General features: G+C 48.6%; 1 protein-coding gene across 5 annotated transcripts in view; it reads left to right on the top strand.

Annotated features, from left to right (window-relative positions):
• Nucleotides 1-20,144, top strand: part of JADE2 (jade family PHD finger 2) — a 290,477-nt gene that overhangs the window by 181,396 nt on the left and 88,937 nt on the right. For all 5 annotated transcript variants that reach the window (XM_060240452.1, XM_060240456.1, XM_060240451.1 and 2 more), the window contains 2 exons: nt 1,864-2,031; nt 3,736-3,852. In XM_060240452.1, the coding sequence (XP_060096435.1) occupies nt 1,864-2,031; nt 3,736-3,852 (285 nt within the window). The remainder of the gene's footprint in view (nt 1-1,863; nt 2,032-3,735; nt 3,853-20,144) is intronic.

Genomic DNA, 20,144 nt, shown 5'->3' with positions numbered 1-20,144 from the left:
ATCCACAGCGTTTCTGAAGGGTGCTTCCTTGGCGGACATCTGCATGGCTGCAACCTGGGCATCTCCTCATGTGACATTATGCCCTGGATGTCCGGAAGCGTCGCAGAGCACAGCTGGGTACCCTGGTCCTTAAAGCCACTACTTCTGCATAACTACCAGCTCCAGATAAGCCTAGCTTGCTAATCTCCCATGAGTGTGAAGCACAGAGACCAAGAAGAAGAAAAACAGGTTTCCTATCTGTAACTGATGATCTTTGAGTGGTCATCTGTGCATTCACACTACCCACCCTCCTTTTTCTCTGCTGCTGGTCATGGTACTCTTGATAGGTTGCGGCAGGAAGGAACTGGCAGGATATTCATGGCCACTGGGTGGGCATGCGCACTGGGGCTGCTGCGCATGCCTACCGGGGCCGGGCAGTGAAAAATCCCGGACTTTGGAGTTACCGATCAGGGATCAGTGCTGGCGCTTCATTCCATGAGTGTGAAGCACAGATGACCACTCGAAGATCATCAGTTACAGGTAGGAAAGCTGTTTTTCTCAGAAACTGATGCTACAATCCTATGCAGAGAGGGCCTATGCCAAGACCTACCCTGGCGCAGTCTTAACACAGGAGGAAATTTCCTAAGAGGAAACATCTCAAGGATTGAGGAGCCCCTACCAGTGGCTTCATCGTAACTGAGGCTTCTTACCACCCCGAGCCTTAGGAGGGGAGCCTTGCCTTTTCTTTTGCAGAAGGGCTCTGTTTAAGAGCCAGTGGAACAGTTAACCAGAAACCTCCTCAGTAGTCCAGTCCATCTCCAGCACTTTCAGAGTCTCCTTCAGTAACAAAGAAAATGGAAAGCCGAAGCCAGGATCAGGTGAATGAGCACACTCCTGACAACTCAAGGCATCCTGTACTCTGGTCTCACACCAAAGGAGAGCATTACTATTTGCAAGACTTTCTCTTTTTTTTGCCAGAGCCCACAGGAGTGGAGCTCTGCCTGGGCTGGCCAGGGCTTTGGCTGGCCCAACCTACCATGTGGCAGCCACATGCTCCCAGGCCAGGCAGTTTGGCCTAATATTCAAATGAGCTCCTGATGGGCTTTTTCTACAAAATAAAGCACTGACTATCTGTAGGACCCAACTCTGACTGCTGGAAGGGGTGAGGTTATCAGCTTCCTGTATAAGACTTTACCCTGACCTGGAAGGCCCAGGGTAGCCTGATCTCATCGGATGTCAGAAGCTAAGAAGGGTTGTCCCTGGTTACTATTTGGATGGGAGACCACCAAGTTCAGGTTTGCTGTGCAAAGCATTGGCAAACCACCTCTGTTAGCCACTTGACTAGAAAACCCAGCGGGGTCACCATGTGTTGGCTGTGACCTGATGGCACTTTGCACACACAGAGATATAAATCTTCAGCTGAGTCCTAGCCTTTGCTGTTTCAGCAGCTCTCGAGCCTAGGGTGTCCCACTCTGGGATGGCTCCCTGTAGCTAGGCTTCTGCTATCTATGACCTATTCCTACAGTGAAGTTCTGATTCAGCCCAGCCTGAAACCAGCAGCCCTTTGGAGACCTTGTGCTTTTATGCCTGGTTGTCCAGACAGAGAACAGACCACTAAGCTCACTGACTTAAGTGGCTTAGTCTGGAGTAACTCTGCATTGGATTGCAAGTCTGAAAATTGTGAATACCAACATTTTAACATGTAGAACATGTCTACCAGTTGTGGCTCAGTATTTGTTCATGGAAATGATATGCCAGTTATATTAATTACATGCATCAAAGATGTACAAATTAAATATGATTATCTAATCATTTCACAGTGTAGCCGTTAGTGCTGTCCATCTTTCTGGTAAATAACTCTTTCTTCCTTCTGTGTTTATTTAGGCTTGCTATGGAATCTTGAAAGTTCCTATTGGAAGCTGGCTTTGCCGAACCTGTGCTCTGGGAGTCCAGCCAAAGTGTTTACTCTGCCCAAAGAGAGGGGGTGCTCTAAAACCCACTCGGAGTGGGACAAAATGGGTCCACGTTAGCTGTGCCTTATGGATACCCGAAGTAAGATATTATTTCCTTTATAAAAGGGAGGTGGGTGGTATGTGGAAGATAATATAGATTATTATTAATTGAAATAGTTTTATGTATAGAATTAGCAATATTATGACCTTATAAGCGGGGACCTGCAAAAAACTTGCAGGGAGGCAGCATTCCCCCTACTTCTCTGCCTCTCACTTTTTCTCCATCCTTTCACCTTAACTCTTACTCTCTCCCCCCTGCCGGTCACTCTCCCTGCCCCATCACTCTCTCTCTCTTTCTGCCCCAACTCTAATCACATTTTTTCCTCTTTATTCCCACCACCCCATCACTCTCCCTTTCTGCCCCCCTACCCCATCACTATTTTTATCTCTTTCCTTGCCAGGCTCCCCCGGCCTCCATAGTTACACTCAGTGGCTCACCTAGAGCTGCTCCAGGCAGGCCTGCCAAGCCTCTCCTCCATAACCACTCTCTGTGGCTCACCCCTGGGTGAGCTAGCAGAGTCTGCACCCCCCCCCCCATCGGTCTCTGCAGCTCACCAAGGGCAGCTCCTGGCAAGCTAGCAGAGTCTTCCCTCCCAGCCTGCTGCACCTACACCACCAGACCCAGCATGGCTCCAACCAACTGCACTGTTGGAGTTAGGTGCATTCTCTGTGCTTATGCAGAAGGTACTTTTTTATTTTGGGGGTAATTTAAACCCCCCACATACACAATTTTTTTTAAGTCAGATTTTTCTGTAAACCTAGGGGGTCTCCAACACATGGATTTAAGTTTCTACAGATGGGGGCCACAGATCGCTAAAAGTATATAGATGATAAGAATGCAACTTACCCAGAGCTTCTGTTTGATTTAATCATGCAAGATGCTTTCAGTAATCAGCTCCTGTCACTCAAATCAAAAGTTGAATTAAAAGAAGAGGATGTAAGAGAGCCTGGATTTTCAAAATTTTAGTGCCGTTGAGCACTATGTGCTCAGTAAGAGCCAGTTCAGACATTCAGAATCTCCACACAATCTCTCCACTGCTACTCATTCTGGGATATATTCACACTGAGACTGTACCTGCATCCCAGGCATTCACATAGGCCGTTTTCCCACTGACCTTACTCCGGAGCGACGTCCCTCTTCACCGCGCAGCGTCTGCGCGGATTTCCCACCAACTGCTGCGCACAACCAGGAAGTGCCGCGGCTTTTGCATCGCAGATGTAAACCACTAAAAGCCAGTTTACATCTGCAACGCAAAAGCCGCGGCTCTTCCTGGTTGTGCGCAGCAGTTGGTGGGAAATCCGCGCAGACTCTGCGCGGTGAAGAGGGACGTCGCTCCGGAGTATGGTCAGTGGGAAAACGGCCATAAACACACAAATCTGCTTTATAGGAAAAGAACCTTTGGTCTTTCAAAGTCAGCAGTGGTTTTACAGGGTTTCCAGTACAGGTCTTTCAGATCACTAACTGCTGGAATCTTTTTTTGTTTGACTGAAGATGCTGGTGGTTCATCCTGAAACCATCTGCATGCAAAGCAAATGCTCTAGTGCCTAGCCATGTTCCAGGGTGTAGAGCTGGAGATGGAGGGAGCTCATTACATGAAAAAGATGTTGACTTCTTTTGGCATCAGGAGATACAAGCTAATGCTTTTTCTCCCCCAGTTGACTGCCATAAGAGGCAGAATTGTTTCACTGTCCTTTAAGAAGATATATGAAAGCCATTAATCTGTGTGCTCTGTGTTGTGTTCAGGTTAGCATTGGATGCCCTGAAAAAATGGAACCCATTACAAAGATTTCACATATTCCAGCAAGCAGATGGGCTTTGTCTTGCAGTCTTTGCAAGGAATGCACTGGAACATGCATTCAGGTAAGTAGTTAATCCTAGAAAAAACCCAGAACCAGAGCTTTTTAAAATCTACAAATACGATAATGATATTGGCTACAATTTTACAAAACAAAGCTTATGTATTGAGACTGGTAAATAATGTAAGTAACTACTAGAAAAAGAAATCATAAGTCACTGTTGGATTTTCATAAGTTTTAATCAGTGATATTTCCTTTGCTTGGCATGTGAATATCACTAGTTCTGGCTTTGTTATGACATAGAATCAGAGACTTGGAATACATCTTGGCTCTGCAAGGATTGTAACTTTTCCCAGAGGTGACTGGTGATTGTCTGGTCTTTTCATTGTGCTGGAACCATTGTACTTGATTCTGCTGCCACATGGATGGGGATATTTGTATGACTGCAGGTAGCTGCTTCCACTGATGAGGCACTGAAAGAGATTGTAGGCATACCTTAGGCACCAGTGGTAATTGCCTGATGAAGATCAGAAGCTGGATTGCGGATGACCGGGACTGAGCAGTGGAAGATGACAAATAAATTAGCCATTTGGCTAATTTCTACTCATATGATTATGAAGATAGACTTAAGAATGTGTGAAAAATGTGTTGTGAATGTTGGAAGATGAGACTGATTTCCTGTGTCAGGGGGTGGAGCATCACATTTCTGGCCCCAATAAATAGCAGAAGCATTATTTGTTAATTGTCTCTCAGTACAGGAGTATACCCTGGAACAAGTTGCTCCTGCTATTTGCTTCCCAAGGCAAGGCCAGACCTGGGAGAAGAGTCCCCAGTTCCAGTCCTGCCTTTACCAATAGAGTTGGGTCTTGCCTGCAATCTGTTGCAGGGCTAGAGTAGTATTTTTTTCATCTAGCTATAAATTTAGTTATGAGAAAAGAGTTTTTCCTTCTGCCTCTCTGTACTTTCTCCAAGTGTAATCCAAACTAAGAAAAGTCTCCTATTTAAGTTGTTTAGGCAGAGGACTTCTATAATCCTGGAACCCCTGTTTAGAGTCCCCAATAGCCATGGGGAGGATAGTTAGGAGCACTAGCTCCACAGCCTGGTAGCTTTCCCCTCTCTCAAGGAGTCTTCATCGCCAAGCCAGGGAAGAGACATCCTGCTGTCCCCTCAAGATGATCAAATAGAATGGATTGGAAAAAAAATATATAACTGAGTTAAACATGGGGTTCGTGGTGGTACCCTCTCCTTATTTAGCCTTTTTCCCCCTTTGGCAGCTAGGATTTTTGTTTTTCATTCTAGTTAGGCAATTTAGTGGTGTTGAATGTTCTAGTTATTATTCTGCTGGGTCTGCTGTCCCTATCCACGGGATTAATGCTTAGGTTTGGTCCTGTTTTAGGAAGTGGGTGGAAGGAACAACCAGGATATTCTTCTTTCACTGAGAAGAATGAATGCTCTGTCAAGCATCGGCATTTCGAATAAACAAGCGGTTGTATGATACAAAGACTCGTTTTATTGATAATCTGTTGTTGGCTCAAGGTATGGTACCTTGAGAGTGATACAGAGATCTTCTTCGTGGTCTCTGTGCATCACACTTGTGGGATACTGCGCCTGCGCCAGTCCCCGATCGGTATCTGTAAGAAAGCCCGGGAATTTTCCGCGGTCGGCGCCACTGGGCATGCGCAGGCGTCCCATTGCGCACGCCCAACGGCGCCATCGCGGCAATCCCGCCAGTTCCTTTCTGACCGCTGCGCGAAGAAGCTGCGTTTCTCTCGTGTTCCCGGTCGGTGAGCTTCGGGTTTTTCTACCCTTTTTTCCCCTCGCCTCTGTTTATATAGCCTGTTTGTTGTTTTCGTAGAGTAGTAGTTAGTTTAGTTAGTTAGTTAGTTACAAAAAAAAAAAGGTGTTTTTTTCGGGTGCGTGTTGTGGCGGATCGCCCTCCGGGGCTTCCCCCCCCCCCTTGTTGCTCCCTAGTTTTCCCCTCCTCAGAGGATTCTGAGAAGGTTTTTCCCTAGTACGATTGTCTATGGACAGTCGTTGGGGTTTTTTTAAGAGGTGCCGGGCCTGTGGGAAGAAGATCGCCCCCCCAGACGGCCATTCCCTGTGTCTCCTCTGCTTGGGGGAAGCGCACCGTGTGGAGGCCTGCCCACACTGCCTCCGCTTCTCCAAACAAACGAGGAAGAACAGGGCGGCAAGGCTATCAGCCGCATTAACTGCCTCGGCACTTCGTCCCCCGAAATCGTCGACGGGCCCTTCGGCATCGGTACCGAAAATGGTGGACGCCCAAGCCCCGACGGTCCCATCGGCCGATGCGACCGTGATCGAAGCGGAAGCACCGAGGGAGCGAGACCCCACGAAACGAGCCCTCGAGGGGTCGGTCGAGAGACCACCGAAAAAGAGACGGGAGGAAGCGGGACGAGAATCTTCCTCCAAGAAGGCGAAGAGCAAGGAGAAGCGAAAGCGGCCTCGCTCAACTTCGCCTCCCCCTGATGTGTCGGCACCGATCATCGACCCGCCGAGAAGGACCCCCCCTTCTCCGCTGCGCAGCCCATCGACACCTAGGGCCAGCGCTCATCGGCCACGCAGCCCACTGACTCCCGGGGCCAGCGCTCATCGGCCACGCAGCCCATCGACGCCCAGGGCCAGCGTTCAGCGGCCGCGCCCCCCAGCGTCGGAAGCAGAGATCGACCTAACGCGGCGATCTCCTTCGGCGGGCTCTCTTCGGCGAAGCGCCGAATCGGCCTCAGACGTCGAGGCATCGACATCGGCCGACGCGGCTAGAACTGCAGCGTCTAAAGGCGGAAGACAGAGGTAGCCGTCGATCGAGCCTCGGCGCTTCCCACCGATACCCCCTTGGGAGCAGCATAGATGGCAGTCGCCCTACCCCTGCTGCCCGCAGTACCATTGGTACCAACCAAGAGAGCACTCGGAGTGGGAGCAGCGGTCCGAAATGTCCTCTTTCTCCAGGACATCGCACCGATCCAGAAGGCCATCGGCATCGGTCTCGATCCCACCGGAGCGACGCGTCGCACCGACAGAGCCCCAGCACCGACCCCCGACGCCGATCCAGTCGCCGCGGAGGGAGCCAACACCACCCCTGTCGGACCGCTCAGAGCACAGAGCGTCTTCGCCATCGGGGTCGGAGAGCGACGAGGAGAGAGCCTGGGAACCCTCGCCAGATCCCAACACAGCGGAGGACCTCCCAGTCTCGCCCTCAGAAGACCTGCGGTCCTATGCTGAGATGGTTAAAAGGATGGCAACCACCATTTCCTTGCCCATCTCCCAGCCCAAGCCAATCGTGGACGATAACGTCTTTGATATTGTGCAACGGGACACGTCCACGGCTGTAGCTCTGCCTGTAACCAAGGTCATCCTACAGGCACTCAAGGAGCCATGGAAGAAGCCATCCTCGGCACCGGTGTCTTCGAGGAAGCTGGACCATATGTACAAGGTCCAGGAGACAGGGGCTGAGTTTCTCTTTACGCACCCAAAACCAAATTCAGCCATCGTCTCATCTTCCTCGAAGTCGCGCAGGGTGCATTCTGCCCCTCCTGACAAGGAGGGGAAGAAACTGGATGGTATGGGCAGGAAGATCTATTCGGCGGGATCCCTTGGCGCGAAGGTATCGAACTATGCGGCCTGCATGGCGAGATACCAGTACGCCATGTGGGAACAGCTGTCCCCCCTCCTTTCCGCTCTACCCGAGGACAAGAAAATGGCTGCAAAGAGACTACAAAAAGAGGGCCTGGCAGTAGCCAAGCAGCAGCTAACAGCAGCAAGGCACATGGTGGACGTGTCTGCCACAGCCATCACGTCCGCCGTCTCCATCCGTAGACACTCCTGGCTATGGTCTACCGCCCTGCAGCAAGACACCAGGGCGCTCATCGAGGACTTACCCTTTGAAGGGGACGGCCTGTTTAGTACCACCACAGACAACGCCCTGCAGGAACTGGATAAGAACCTGAAGATTTCCAGGAGCCTGGGGGTTCAGGCACCCTCCAGACAACCCAGAGCCAGGCAGTGGAGCAGATCCTGGACCAGGAAGCCTCCCCACAAGCCACCCTCAGACCAACAGTGGCGCCCTCGTACCTCCCAACCCGACAAGCAGGCCTACTTGGGAACAACAGAGGTCGCTACGGCACCCAGCCCTCGGGCAAATCTAAGGGCGCCCGCCCCTCTAAGCAGGGACTTTGACTTTGCTGTGGCACGCATCATCGCCCCCACCCATTCCACTATCCGCCTCCGCCCTTTCCTGCCTGCCTGGGAGCGGGTCTCCTCAGACAGGTGGGCCCTGTCCATCATCAAAGAGGGCTACAAAATAGACTTTGCTCAAATTCCAAACCAGTCCGTAGTGGTCACCACTCCTCCCTCCCCACCTCTGCTGGCGGAGGTGGCCAACCTCCTGCAGAAACAAGCCATAGAGAAGGTACCCACAGAGGGCAGAGCGGGTGGTTTCTACTCCTGCTACTTCCTAGTCTCCAAGAGGGATGGAGGCTTGAGACCTATTATGGACCTTCGGAATCTGAACAAATTTATCCTGTACCAGAAGTCCAGGATGTCCACACTGCAATCAATCCTGCCCCTCATCAACCAAGGGGACTGGATGGCTACCCTGGACCTCAAGGATGCTTACTTCCATATCAGCATCCACCCAGAGTTCAGAAGGTTTCTAAGATTTGCTGTAGGCTCACAGCATTTCCAGTTCACGGCCCTACCATTCGGACTGTCCACAGCACCCAGGGTGTTTACAAAGATGATGAGCGTAGTGGCTGCCCACCTCCGCCTGCAGGGAGTGATAGTTTTCCCATATATAGACGACTGGCTCCTGGTAGCCAGATCAAGGGAAAGCCTGTCCGCTCACATCACGGCCACATTACGCCTTCTCGATGCCCTGGGCTTGCAGGTCAACCTAGAGAAATCAAAGCTCACTCCATCAAGGACAGTGCAGTTTATAGGTGCAGTGCTGGACACAAACCTTCATCGGGCGTTCCTGCCCGCCCAGAGGGCAGAGGACATCGTGAGCACGGTGCAGTTACTCCAAAGACAAGGGTGGGGCACAGTACAACAGCTTCAGTGGATGCTGGAGCTGATGGCGGCGACGACAAGCGTGCTACTCTTCGCGAAACTGAAGATGAGAGACCTGCAGCTATGGTTTCTTCGTCAGTTTCGCCCAACCAAAGACTCACCTCGAAAGAGGTTCACTATTCCCCCTACGACGCTCCAATCGCTTCAGCGGTGGGAATCGAAGGACAACATTTGCCAGGGGGCCCCCTTCCACCTCCCGGCTCCCTCAGTAACTATTACCACGGACGCTTCCCTGTGGGGGTGGGGGGCCCACATGGACGGCCTGTGCGTGGGGGGCCAGTGGCCTCCCAAGCTGGCCTTGTACCACATAAACTACCTGGAACTCCTGGCGGTGCACTTCGCCCTTCGCTCCTTCCACCCAAAGCTGGCGGGAAAGACAGTCGCATTGCTCACAGACAACACCACCGCCCTGGCCTACATCAACAGGCAGGGTGGGACAGTGTCTCGTCGGCTTTGTGCGCTGGCAATGGACTTGTGGTCGGAGTGCATCCAGAACAACATCTTCGTGAAGGCTGCACACCTGCCAGGGGTCCTCAACACACAAGCGGACTCCCTCAGCAGAGGGGGGGCGTCACCACACGAGTGGGAGCTGCAGTGGCGCTTCCTGGAACCAGTCTTCCAGCTGTGGGGATACCCACAACTGGACGCCTTTGCTACAGCAGAGAACAAGAAGTGCCCCATGTTCTGCTCCAGAGGGGGGGCAGACCCATCATCCCTGGGGGACGGACTCCTCCTTCCCTGGGCGGGCCAGTTCCTCTACTTGTTCCCGCCCCTTCCCCTGTTGACGAAAGTAATCAGCAAGATAGCAACAGAGCATCCACGTTGCATCTTGGTGACCCCTTGGTGGCCCCGCCAGAACTGGTTCTCCACCCTACTACAACTGTCGGGGGGGAGCTTCTGCCACTTCCCAGCGGAAACAGACCTCCTGTCATCTCAGGGGGGGCACGTCCTGCACCACAACGTGCCACACCTGAAACTGACAGCATGGCTAATAGACCTTTAGAGTTCTCTGACAGGGTCCAGGAGGTCCTACTGAACAGCAGGAAACCCTCCACCAGAGCTTCCTACAATAGGAAGTGGAGGAGGTTCTCGAGCTTTGTGGTTGACCGATCAGGCACACCGCATGACGCAGGCCTGCCGGTAATTTTTGATTTTCTGCTATCCCTGGTGGACGCAGGCCTAGTTTTCTCCTCCATCAAAGTCTACCTGGCAGCTATATCTGCCTATCACGAACCCGTGGGGGGGGGGGGTACTCTATCTTTGCTCACCCTCAGTCCAAAAAGTTCTTGAGGGGACTGTTTAGGCTGCACCCACCATCAAAGCCCCCCACTCAATTGTGGGACTTGACACTGGTCCTGGACAAACTGACTAGGCGTCCCTTTGAACCTATGGCCACGTGCTCTCTGCAGCTTCTGTCCTGGAAGACTGCCTTTGTAGTGGCCATCACTTCTGCACGCCGCGTGGGGGAACTCACGGCGATGCGTTGTGACTACCCTTATTTAGTTTTTAGAGAATCTGGTGTCTCCCTGGCCCCAGACATCACTTTTCTCCCTAAGGTGGCCTCCCAATTCCACCTCAACCTAGAGGTTTGGCTACCAACCTTTTTCCCTAACCCCTCCTCGGATGAGGAGCGTAGGTTGCACGCCCTGGATGTCAAGCGTGCCTTACTCTTTTATCTAAAGCGCTCTAAAGCCTTTCGCAAGGACCAGCAGCTTTTCGTCTCGTACACCACGCCTAAGCTGGGCTCCAGGATCTCGTCCCAGAGGTTCTCAAAGTGGCTGACGGAGACGATCAGGCTCTGCTACCTCCTGGCAAAGAGGCCGTTGCCTGCACCTGTCCGTGGACACTCCACAAGAGCGATGGCGACGTCGGTGGCGTTCCTGAAGGGTGTGCCCTTGACGGATGTGTGCAAAGCTGCTACCTGGTCGTCCCCGCATGCCTTCATGAAGCACTACGCGCTAGACGTGCATGCTCAGCAGAGGACTCAGTTGGGGACTGCGGTGCTACAATCTGCTGTTTCCGGTTGACCATCTTCCCACCTCCAGGTATGCCTTGCTTGCTAATCTCCCACAAGTGTGATGCACAGAGACCACGAAGAAGATAGACAGGTTGCTTACCTGTAACTGTAGATCTTCGAGTGGTCATCTGTGCATTCACACTACCCGCCTTCCTTCCCCACTGCTGACGGTCTCCCTCCAGTAGGAGATTCCAGCGGTCATGAAGGAACTGGCGGGATTGCCGCGATGGCGCCGTTGGGCGTGCGCAATGGGACGCCTGCGCATGCCCAGTGGCGCCGACCGCGGAAAATTCCCGGGCTTTCTTACAGATACCGATCGGGGACCGGCGCAGGCGCAGTATCCCACAAGTGTGAATGCACAGATGACCACTCGAAGATCTACAGTTACAGGTAAGCAACCTGTCTTTTTGCACAGCATAGTGTTTTAAGGGCTACATCAAAGGAAATAGAAAAGATAGCTTCAAGCCAAAACATGTATATGTGAATTGCTACAAATATGCGAAAATACTACCTTCTACTATCATGTGGTTAAAACTTCCCTGGTTCCCATACATTACTGCTTCTCTTGATAAGCAGTGAATAACAGTTTGGAGGAGGCGCCTCCTTTCTCTCTATCATCAAAGTTACTGCATTCCTACATTTTCTACCCAGATGTGAGAAAGGAAAAGGAAGGCGAGAAAAGTGAGGGGGGAGTAAGCTTTGAACTGCAACTATGGGAAGGAAGAAATTTCAGAACAGGGAGAGAGAAGAATTAGATTCCAATAACTATTGATCTAATACACAGAAATAGCATGCTTGACATACTGCCCCCCCTAAGATTTTTTTCGGGGTTTATTTGGATTTAACTTGTAGAATTTCTTTATCAATTTTGCTGTTTTCACATTTGAAAACTCCAGCCGCTCGTCGTGGCTAGGTGGGAAATGTTTCCATCTAATTAGAAAGTACAGCATCTCTCTTTTTAACTTAGCATCTAGAATTCCTTGAACTTCATGGTGACTCTGATTCCCAAGCTTGTGGTTGAGGGTGCCAAGATGTAGCTCCAGGATCCCGGCGTAATAGGCTGCAATGAAAGACAGGGTGGATTTTACTAAACATTTTTGGCAGTTCTTATTTCATGGTGACTTTATTGATGACTCTCTTTACTTTGAATTTGTAAGCTAATTTCCTCGAAGGTTGAGACATTGGTAAGTTCTTAGTTGGTAGGAAAACTGTCTCTCCTACTTTGAAGTCCCATACTGGAACATGATTCTTATCATAATGGCTTTTGTAAGTGTCCTTAGCCGTTTCCAAGTTTTCCTGTATTACCTTCCATACTTTCCCTAAGTTTCCCCATCAGTGTTCAAAAGATGAAGGTAATTCTGTGGCATCTCCTCCTGGTAACAAGGGGAAAGGCTTCCCTTCATAACCATTCACTACTCTGAAAGGAGAAGACTTGGTGGAACTGTGGACACTGTTGTTGTCTTGGTGGAACTGTGGACACTGTTGTTATATCCATACTCCGCAAATGGCAACAAATCTACCCAATTGGTTTGTTGGTGATTTACATAGCACCATAAATACTGTTCTAGAAGAGCATTCACCCGCTCCGTCTGTCCGTCAGTCTGAGGATGGTACGCTGAGCTCAGACCTTGCTCCATGCCTGTTAATTTACAAAACTCCCGCCAGAAGTTGCCAGTGAACTGTGGTCTTCTATCACTAATAATCTTATCAAGGAAAGAATGTAATTTAACTATGTGTTGGAAGAACAGGTAGGCTAGCTTTTTTGCATTGGGCAGTTGTGGGCACGGGATGAAATGGGCTTGTTTCTAGAAAGTATCCACCACTACCAATATCACGATTTTCCCTTGAGACATTGGGAGCTCTACAATAAAGTCCATTGAAACTACTGACCACAGCCTCCCGGTGGTTTCTAAGGGTTGTAGTAATCCTGGGGGTTTTCCTCCCCTTTTCTTGGCCATTATGCACACTGGGCAGGTGGCTACATAACTCGAGATGTCTTTTTTCATATTTGGCCGCCAAAATTGTCGGCTTACCAGATACAACGTTTTTACATACCCAGAGTGCCCTGAGAGTTTACTACTATGGCAAAACTGTAGCACTTCTTTCCGGAGGCTCTCCGGTGCATAAGAGTTTCCCTTCTCGGTACCAGAATCCTCCTTCTCCCTTAGTAAACCCATCTGGTTTATTATCTTCCTCTTTTTCCACCTGAGTGATCAGTCTTTCTCCTCCCCATTTTTCTTCTATGTTTCCTCTTTTTGCTTTGGATCTGGTAGCGACTGCCCACACTAGATGACTGGGTGATATGATAGAGTCAATGACTTCTTCTCTTTGTTGTGTTGAGGAAGTCAAGCCAAAGCATCCGGGAATATGTTTTAAGGTAAATCAAATGTGGCAAAATCTCGCCCACCGAATTTGCTTTTCAGTTAGTTTCCGGTGTCCCGTAAGTGCCTCTAAGTTTTTATGATCTGTCCAAATTTCAAATGGGACTCGTGCTCCCTCTAGCCAAGACCTCCAGGTTTTTAACGCAAAAGTTACCGCAAATGCCTCTATCCCATATGGACCAATTCCGCTGTTCCTGGGAAAATTTTTTAGAAATGTATGCACAGGGCCATATCCTCCCGTCACCATTTGCATTAAAATGGCTCCTACAGCGACATCGGAGGCGTCGCATTGGATCACAAAGGGTCGCAGTTCATCTGGGTGGCTAAGAATGGGTTCACTAGTGAATAGTCTTTTCAGTTTATTAAATGCCTCCAGACACTTGGCTGTCCATTCTAGTTTCGCGCCTGGCCGTTTTGCTTCCGGGCCCTTCCCTTTTGTTTTGAGGAGGTCCGTCAATGGTAACATGGTGTGCGCAAATCCCTGAATGAAATTATGGTAAAAATTCGCCAAACCGAGGAACGATTGGAGCTGTCTACGTGTCCTCGGGGGTTCCCAATCTAATACTGTTTGTATCTTGGTGGGGTCCATCGCTAATCCCTTCCCAGACACTCTGTACCCCAAGTAATCCAGTTCTGTTTTGTGGAACTCACACTTAGACAATTTGGCATATAGCTTATGTTCATACAGAGTGTTGAGTACTTCATGTACTAATTTCACATGAGATTTTAAGTCTTTGGAATAAATAATTATATCATCCAGGTACACCATGACCCCTTTATATAAGTATTCCCTCAGTACTTCATTTATGAAGTTCATAAAAACTCCAGGAGCCCCTTGTAATCCAAATGGCATGACTAAGTACTCAAACTGTCCCATGGGAGTATTGAATGCAGTTTTCCACTCATTCCCTTCTTTTATGCGCACTCTAAAGTAAGCATCTCGCAAGTCCAATTTGGTAAAGATTTTCCCCTCAGACACAGTGCTTAATAGGTCCTTAATTAGAGGTATAGGGTAGGCATTCAAGGTAGAAATCCCATTGATCCCTCGAAAATCTGTCTAAAATCTAAGCCCCCCATCCTTCTTCTTTCTAAACAACACTGGGGCGGCATGTGGGGCGGTCGCAGGTCTAATGAAACCCCTCTTTAGGTTTTTGTCTAAAAACTTCCGTAATTCAGCCTTCTCTGCCCACTCCATGGAATACAGCTTTGCCTTAGGGAGTTCTTGCCCTGGGATCAGTTCTATAGCACAATCGGTATTCCGGTGTGGGGGAGTTCATTCGCTTCTTCTTCGCTAAACACCCTTTTTAAATCCTTATACTCCTTGGGGATGGAGCATACTTCTTCAACTGTTAAACATAGTCTTTCAAATCTGGGGGGTGGCTCCATGCCCCAAGTTTTGTCCCATTGGTGGCATTTGCATTTAATATCAGTAAATTCCATAGTTTGGTCTCCCCATTTAATGTCTGGTTCATGTTTCGCCAACCAACTCACTCCTAATACTACGTCGAAAGATGCAGAAGGGGCAATTACAAAGAGTTTGGTATCCCAGTGGTTTTTTATGCCCACTGGCACTGCTTGAGTTTGATCAACGCATGGTTCCCCTTTCATTACTGTCTTGTCCATCTGTTCAAATTGTATGGATTGTGGTAAGGGGATCTTGGGGAGACCCAAAGTTTCCACTAACTTGGGGGTAATTATTTCTCTGGTACATCCCGAATCAATCAGGGCCCGTACATGCACAAATCTCTTTAGCTTTGAGTTTAGTAAAGTCAATGGGACAAAAAATAAAGATCCTGTTATTCTCACCCTCAACGGTGCCGTTAGTTCCACGACCTGCTGATCAACACCTCTCAGTACAGGTTGTTTATGTTTCCCGCCAGCTCGTCCTCCCAGGACATCTTGCTCAGCTCATTGATGATGATGGTTTCTTCGTCCAGTGAAGTAGTGGCTACGCTGCTCCCTTTCACCGATTTTATGGGACGACTTTTTTTGTGCCGACGCACTGGGCTTCGGAGTAAGGGGGGCCTCGAGGTCGTTCCGGGCAGTTAGCAGCCAGATGGTTTAGATCCCCACACCAGAAACAACAGTGGCTCCCCCAGGGGGATTAGCCTTTTTTCCTTCAGGTTTTGCCCCAGACCGAGACTCATGTCTCCCCTTGCTCCCTTGCTGCTGTTGACGTTGCAGGGCCACTCTTTTCATGTTAGTTTCTACTTTGCCCGCTAATTGCACCCACCCCACCAGCGTGGTGGGACGAGCTTGTTGTAGAGCTCTGTCCAGCACGCTCAGCTCATTGATGATGATGGTTTCTTCGTCCAGTGAAGTAGTGGCTACGCTGCTCCCTTTCACCGATTTTATGGGACGACTTTTTTTGTGCCGACGCACTGGGCTTCGGAGTAAGGGGGGGCCTCGAGGTCATTCCGGGCAGTTAGCAGCCAGATGGTTTAGATCCCCACACCAGAAACAACAGTGGCTCCCCCAGGGGGATTAGCCTTTTTTCCTTCAGGTTTTGCCCCAGACCGAGACTCATGTCTCCCCTTGCTCCCTTGCTGCTGTTGACGTTGCAGGGCCACTCTTTTCATGTTAGTTTCTACTTTGCCCGCTAATTGCACCCACCCCACCAGCGTGGTGGGACGAGCTTGTTGTAGAGCTCTGTCCAGCACGCTCGCATTCAGGCCCCTCTGGAACTGTTCTATTTTCATCAGTTTGTTCCAGCCCCGAACTTTGGCTGTTTGCCCAAAATTCGGCCGCATACTCATGCACCGATTTCGACCCTTGCTGCATGTTTCGGAGGGCTGTCAGCGCTCAAGTTTCCTGGAGTGGGTCTTCATACTGCATGAGTAGAGCTTGTAGGAAAGCGGCTACTGTATCCAATTTAGGGCTTCTGTTCTCGTACAGACTCACGTGCCATCGTTTGGCGGCCCCTTTCAGCTTCAACCCCAGGTAGTCCACTCGACTGAATTTATCAGGAAATGTATTCCCCCAATAGTGCATGTAGCTATTGGCTTGGACGGAGAAGTACTCCACTTCTTCGGGGTCCCCGTCGAACATTGCATCTAGTTCCCGTCCTCGACCATAGTCTCAAGGGACCTGCAGCGGTGCCATCGGTGGTGGCATCGGGGCTAGCATTGGTGGTGCGGCAGGTTGTCTTACCAGGGGGGGTATTGGTGCTCCCCTCAGGTCGGCGGGTCTCAGTACCCAGGTGAGCTGCCTTCTAATTTCTTGTGACATGAAGATGGCGTTGGCTTGAATCTCGTCCCTCAAGCCCCTTGCCATGTCGGCCATCTAATTTCTCACTGTCTGGAGTATTCCTCGCTCATCGGGTTCGACCTCTCCATCTTCCCCGTCAGGGCCAGGTTGTTCGGGGGCTTCACCTTCCTTCCCCTCATCAGGTTGGGGTTCTTCTCGCTCCCCGCCATCGACAAGTTGGGCGCTCTCACTAGCGCTTTCTGGGCCGCTCTCCCCGATCCTCTCCCTTACTCTACGGGAGTGTCGTGTCAGGATGACCTCTCTCCGAGCTGATGCCTCTTCCATTAGGGTGGTGGAAGTCCGCAGCTCCCAATTTTGGGCTGTGACAAGAAGTTGCTGCACATGCAGGGGAGACCCTCTCCCCAGGGCCCGTCGAGCATCTAGTATGTGCCACAGGGGGGTGCGCACCTCGATCTCGTCCTCTCAACTTTCGCCTCGTCCTCTCTCCAGAGGGTTCGGGAGTTCACTGTTATCTGGAGCTCTCTCTGCCATTCAGTCAGAAAGTTGCCAGTTCAGTTAAATTCCAAAAGGATGACTCTCAAAATGTCAAGCATCGGTATTTCGAATAAACAAACGGTTGTTTGATACAAAGACTCATTTTATTGATAATCTGTTGTTGGCTCAAGGTACAGTACCTTGAGAGTGATACAGAGTTTTGCACAGCATAGTGTTTTAAGGGATACATCAAAGGAAATAGAAAAGATAGCTTCAAGCCATAACATGTATATGTGAATTGCTACAAATATGCAAAAATACTACCCTCTACTATCATGTGGTTGAAACTTCCCTGGTCCCCATACATTCCTGCTTCTCTTGATAAGCAGTGAATGGGAACGGTTGGGGGAGGCGCCTCCTTTCTCTCTATCATCAGTTACTGCATTCCTACATTTTCTACCCAGAGGTGAGAAAGGAAAAGGAAGGCGAGAAAAGTGAGGCGGGAGTAAGCTTTGAAATGCAACTATGGCAATGAAGAGATTTCAGAACAGGGAGAGAGAGGAATTAGATTCCAATAACTGTATTGATCTAATACACAGAAATAGCATGCTTGACATGCTCACAGTGAGTGCTAGCATTCATTTTGCATAATCAGCTCTGATTGTTGAATTCTTCTTTTTCTTGGCACAGAATAATTGGCTTTTTATTTTTAGTGCTTAGGCATATAGACCGGCTGTTATATGTGGAGAAGTGTTCTTCCCGCCATCATTTGTCAACTATCTTGCCTAGCCAAGCACACTTTGATCTCCAGGAGGATACCCAAAGTGTTTACCTCTGGTCCAGAGGGAGGATCTGTCAGAGATTAGACACTTAGATATAGAAGTGTCAAAGAACAATTATCTGGTGTAAGAAAAACCATGTGCTCTGAGAACGGGAAGTGTCTAAAGCTTCCATGGTGTTGGAGCATTTTAAGGAAGACATTTAAAAGCAATCCTTTTTAGCTGGCAATGAAAGCTCACACCGCATTTCTTTAAATCCTTATAACTTGATTTGACTCCATTTGAGATAGCTTTGGGTGGATCTGCTTATTCACCCTGCCAGATGGAGATACTCTGTCATAATGGCAACTGCTTTCAAAGAACGGAAGGGCAGGGGAACGAGTCAGCTACACTTGGCAGGGTAAAAAAAAAAAAATCAGTTTTCCCCTAGACTTCATCCTCTTAGCTCTGGCTTGCATGTTTGTTTTGAAATGCTCCAAATGGAATGGATTTGCATGAAAGGTCACCTGAAATAGAATACATGGTTTTAGTGTCTCTTTTGCTGACATTCCATATTTTTAAAGTCTTCGTAAAACTGACACAAGCTTTTGTCTGTACTGTACTGGTAGAACATTTCTGGAAAAAAAAGAAATAATGTGGATGATTCATTTGTTTAAACATTTAAGCAGTGACTAAGCATCAAAGTGAAACTTTTAGAAATAAAAGAGAAAGAGATCCTATTCTCCCACCACCTCCAAACTGCATTAGGGTTGCATATTGCTCTATTTTTGTTGATGCGGAATCTTTTTGTTTGTTTAGGCAGGTGAATTTTAGCACATATGTCTTTATATTAGTTTAATGTAAAAGCTTTGCAAAATAAACCCTTTTTTTTACTGAAACCTTCCTGACAACAGGGATCATAATAAAGAAATGATATTTCAAAGAAAGGTCTGGCATGTTGTATATGAATAAGAACCAAATAAAAATATTTTATTATTCACTATTAAAGAAATGCCTAAACGGTTGTATGTTTTAAAAAGGATTTCAAGATGCTGGCCCTTGCAAGGAGGAAAAGAGCAGGAAGAACAACTTGGCCAGCCATAATATCTTGCTGAATGTTTGCTTTTCCCGTCTCATTTCAAGTATTATAAGGGTTAGGTGTGCCCAGAGAAGCAAGCTAAATAGCTCTTGGCTCTTTGGTGTTTCGATGAGCCACCTCTTGAATCCCAGACGAGCCCAAGGCACGCTTTATTTACTTTTCCAGTTGGTTGCTTTATTTATACTATATTTCTTTATTTTTACTGTTGGTAACTGCTATGGGTTCTTTCATGAAGAAAAGAGGAATACAAGTAAATAAATTGTGACTCCATCAGATAGGGACTGTTGGAGGTAAGAATACTGGATTAGAAAGATTTTTGATCCATTCAAAGCTAGAGATGGCATAATGGAATTTTCACTATTTGTTAGTGGGATTATAGTTCATTGATTTCCCTGTGCTGTAATAGTTCCAGACTTCCTTTTTCACAGGGGGGGGGGGAATGAACAGAGAACTATCACTAAATTTTACTTCAGAAATCTCCGAAACAAATTTTGTAGCCAGAATGAATAGTGTAAGTCTGTGCAGAGATCATCCATTTGCATGATGTATTTATAAAAAAAAGAATTCGAGCTTTCTGCTTGCATTCCGAGATGTGAGATTATAAAAGAACTCCAGATTCAGGCAGTAAATAAATAAATAATCACTACATTAAGTAGTGGTTTAGCAATGTTACAGAGGACAAATCACAATTCAGATGCTGCATAGTAAATATTTGTGTCATTGACTTTGATTCTCCCACGAAGGGGGGAACCTAGAGGAGTTCAGCACTAAGCAGTTCCTTTTTAAAAAATAAGAACATAGCCCGCAGACTTCTCTGTCCACAAGTTACCTTAGGACAGGGGTTCCTTACCTTTTTCACAGGAGAAGGGCCAACTACAGAACGCTAGGGAATGAGGTTGTACTGATAAAAGTTGTTCAACATTTCAGGCAGAAGTTCTGTTTAATGGGATGCCTTTTAAAATTAGCAGAGCGTTTAAAACATTTTCTGGCATACATGCAAAAAATATATACATATTGAGCTAGCTAAGAAGATCTTCTTCGTGGTCTCTGTGCATTCACACATATGGGTAATCCGCAGGATTGGCCCCGACCTCGGAGAGTTCAAAGCAATCTTGATCGTAGATCTGGCGCGCCTCCCACTTGTCCTGGGAGGAGACAGCTACTGCGCATGCCTGGACAAGGGGGAGGTGCTTAGCCACTCAGTTTCTTCCTTACCGCCGACCGGATCGCACCTTCCTCGTTGATCTCCAACTTCTTCATTGCAATCTCCAACAACTACCTTCTCTTCGCTTCAATTCTTCATCTTCTACTTCTCCTGGTATCGTATAAAAAAAAAAA

Source organism: Heteronotia binoei, chromosome 5 (assembly GCF_032191835.1).
Source record: "Heteronotia binoei isolate CCM8104 ecotype False Entrance Well chromosome 5, APGP_CSIRO_Hbin_v1, whole genome shotgun sequence".
Taxonomy (NCBI): domain Eukaryota; kingdom Metazoa; phylum Chordata; class Lepidosauria; order Squamata; family Gekkonidae; genus Heteronotia; species Heteronotia binoei.
The sequence above is the reverse complement of the archived record's forward strand: the minus strand, read 5'-3'. Positions and strand labels throughout refer to the sequence as shown.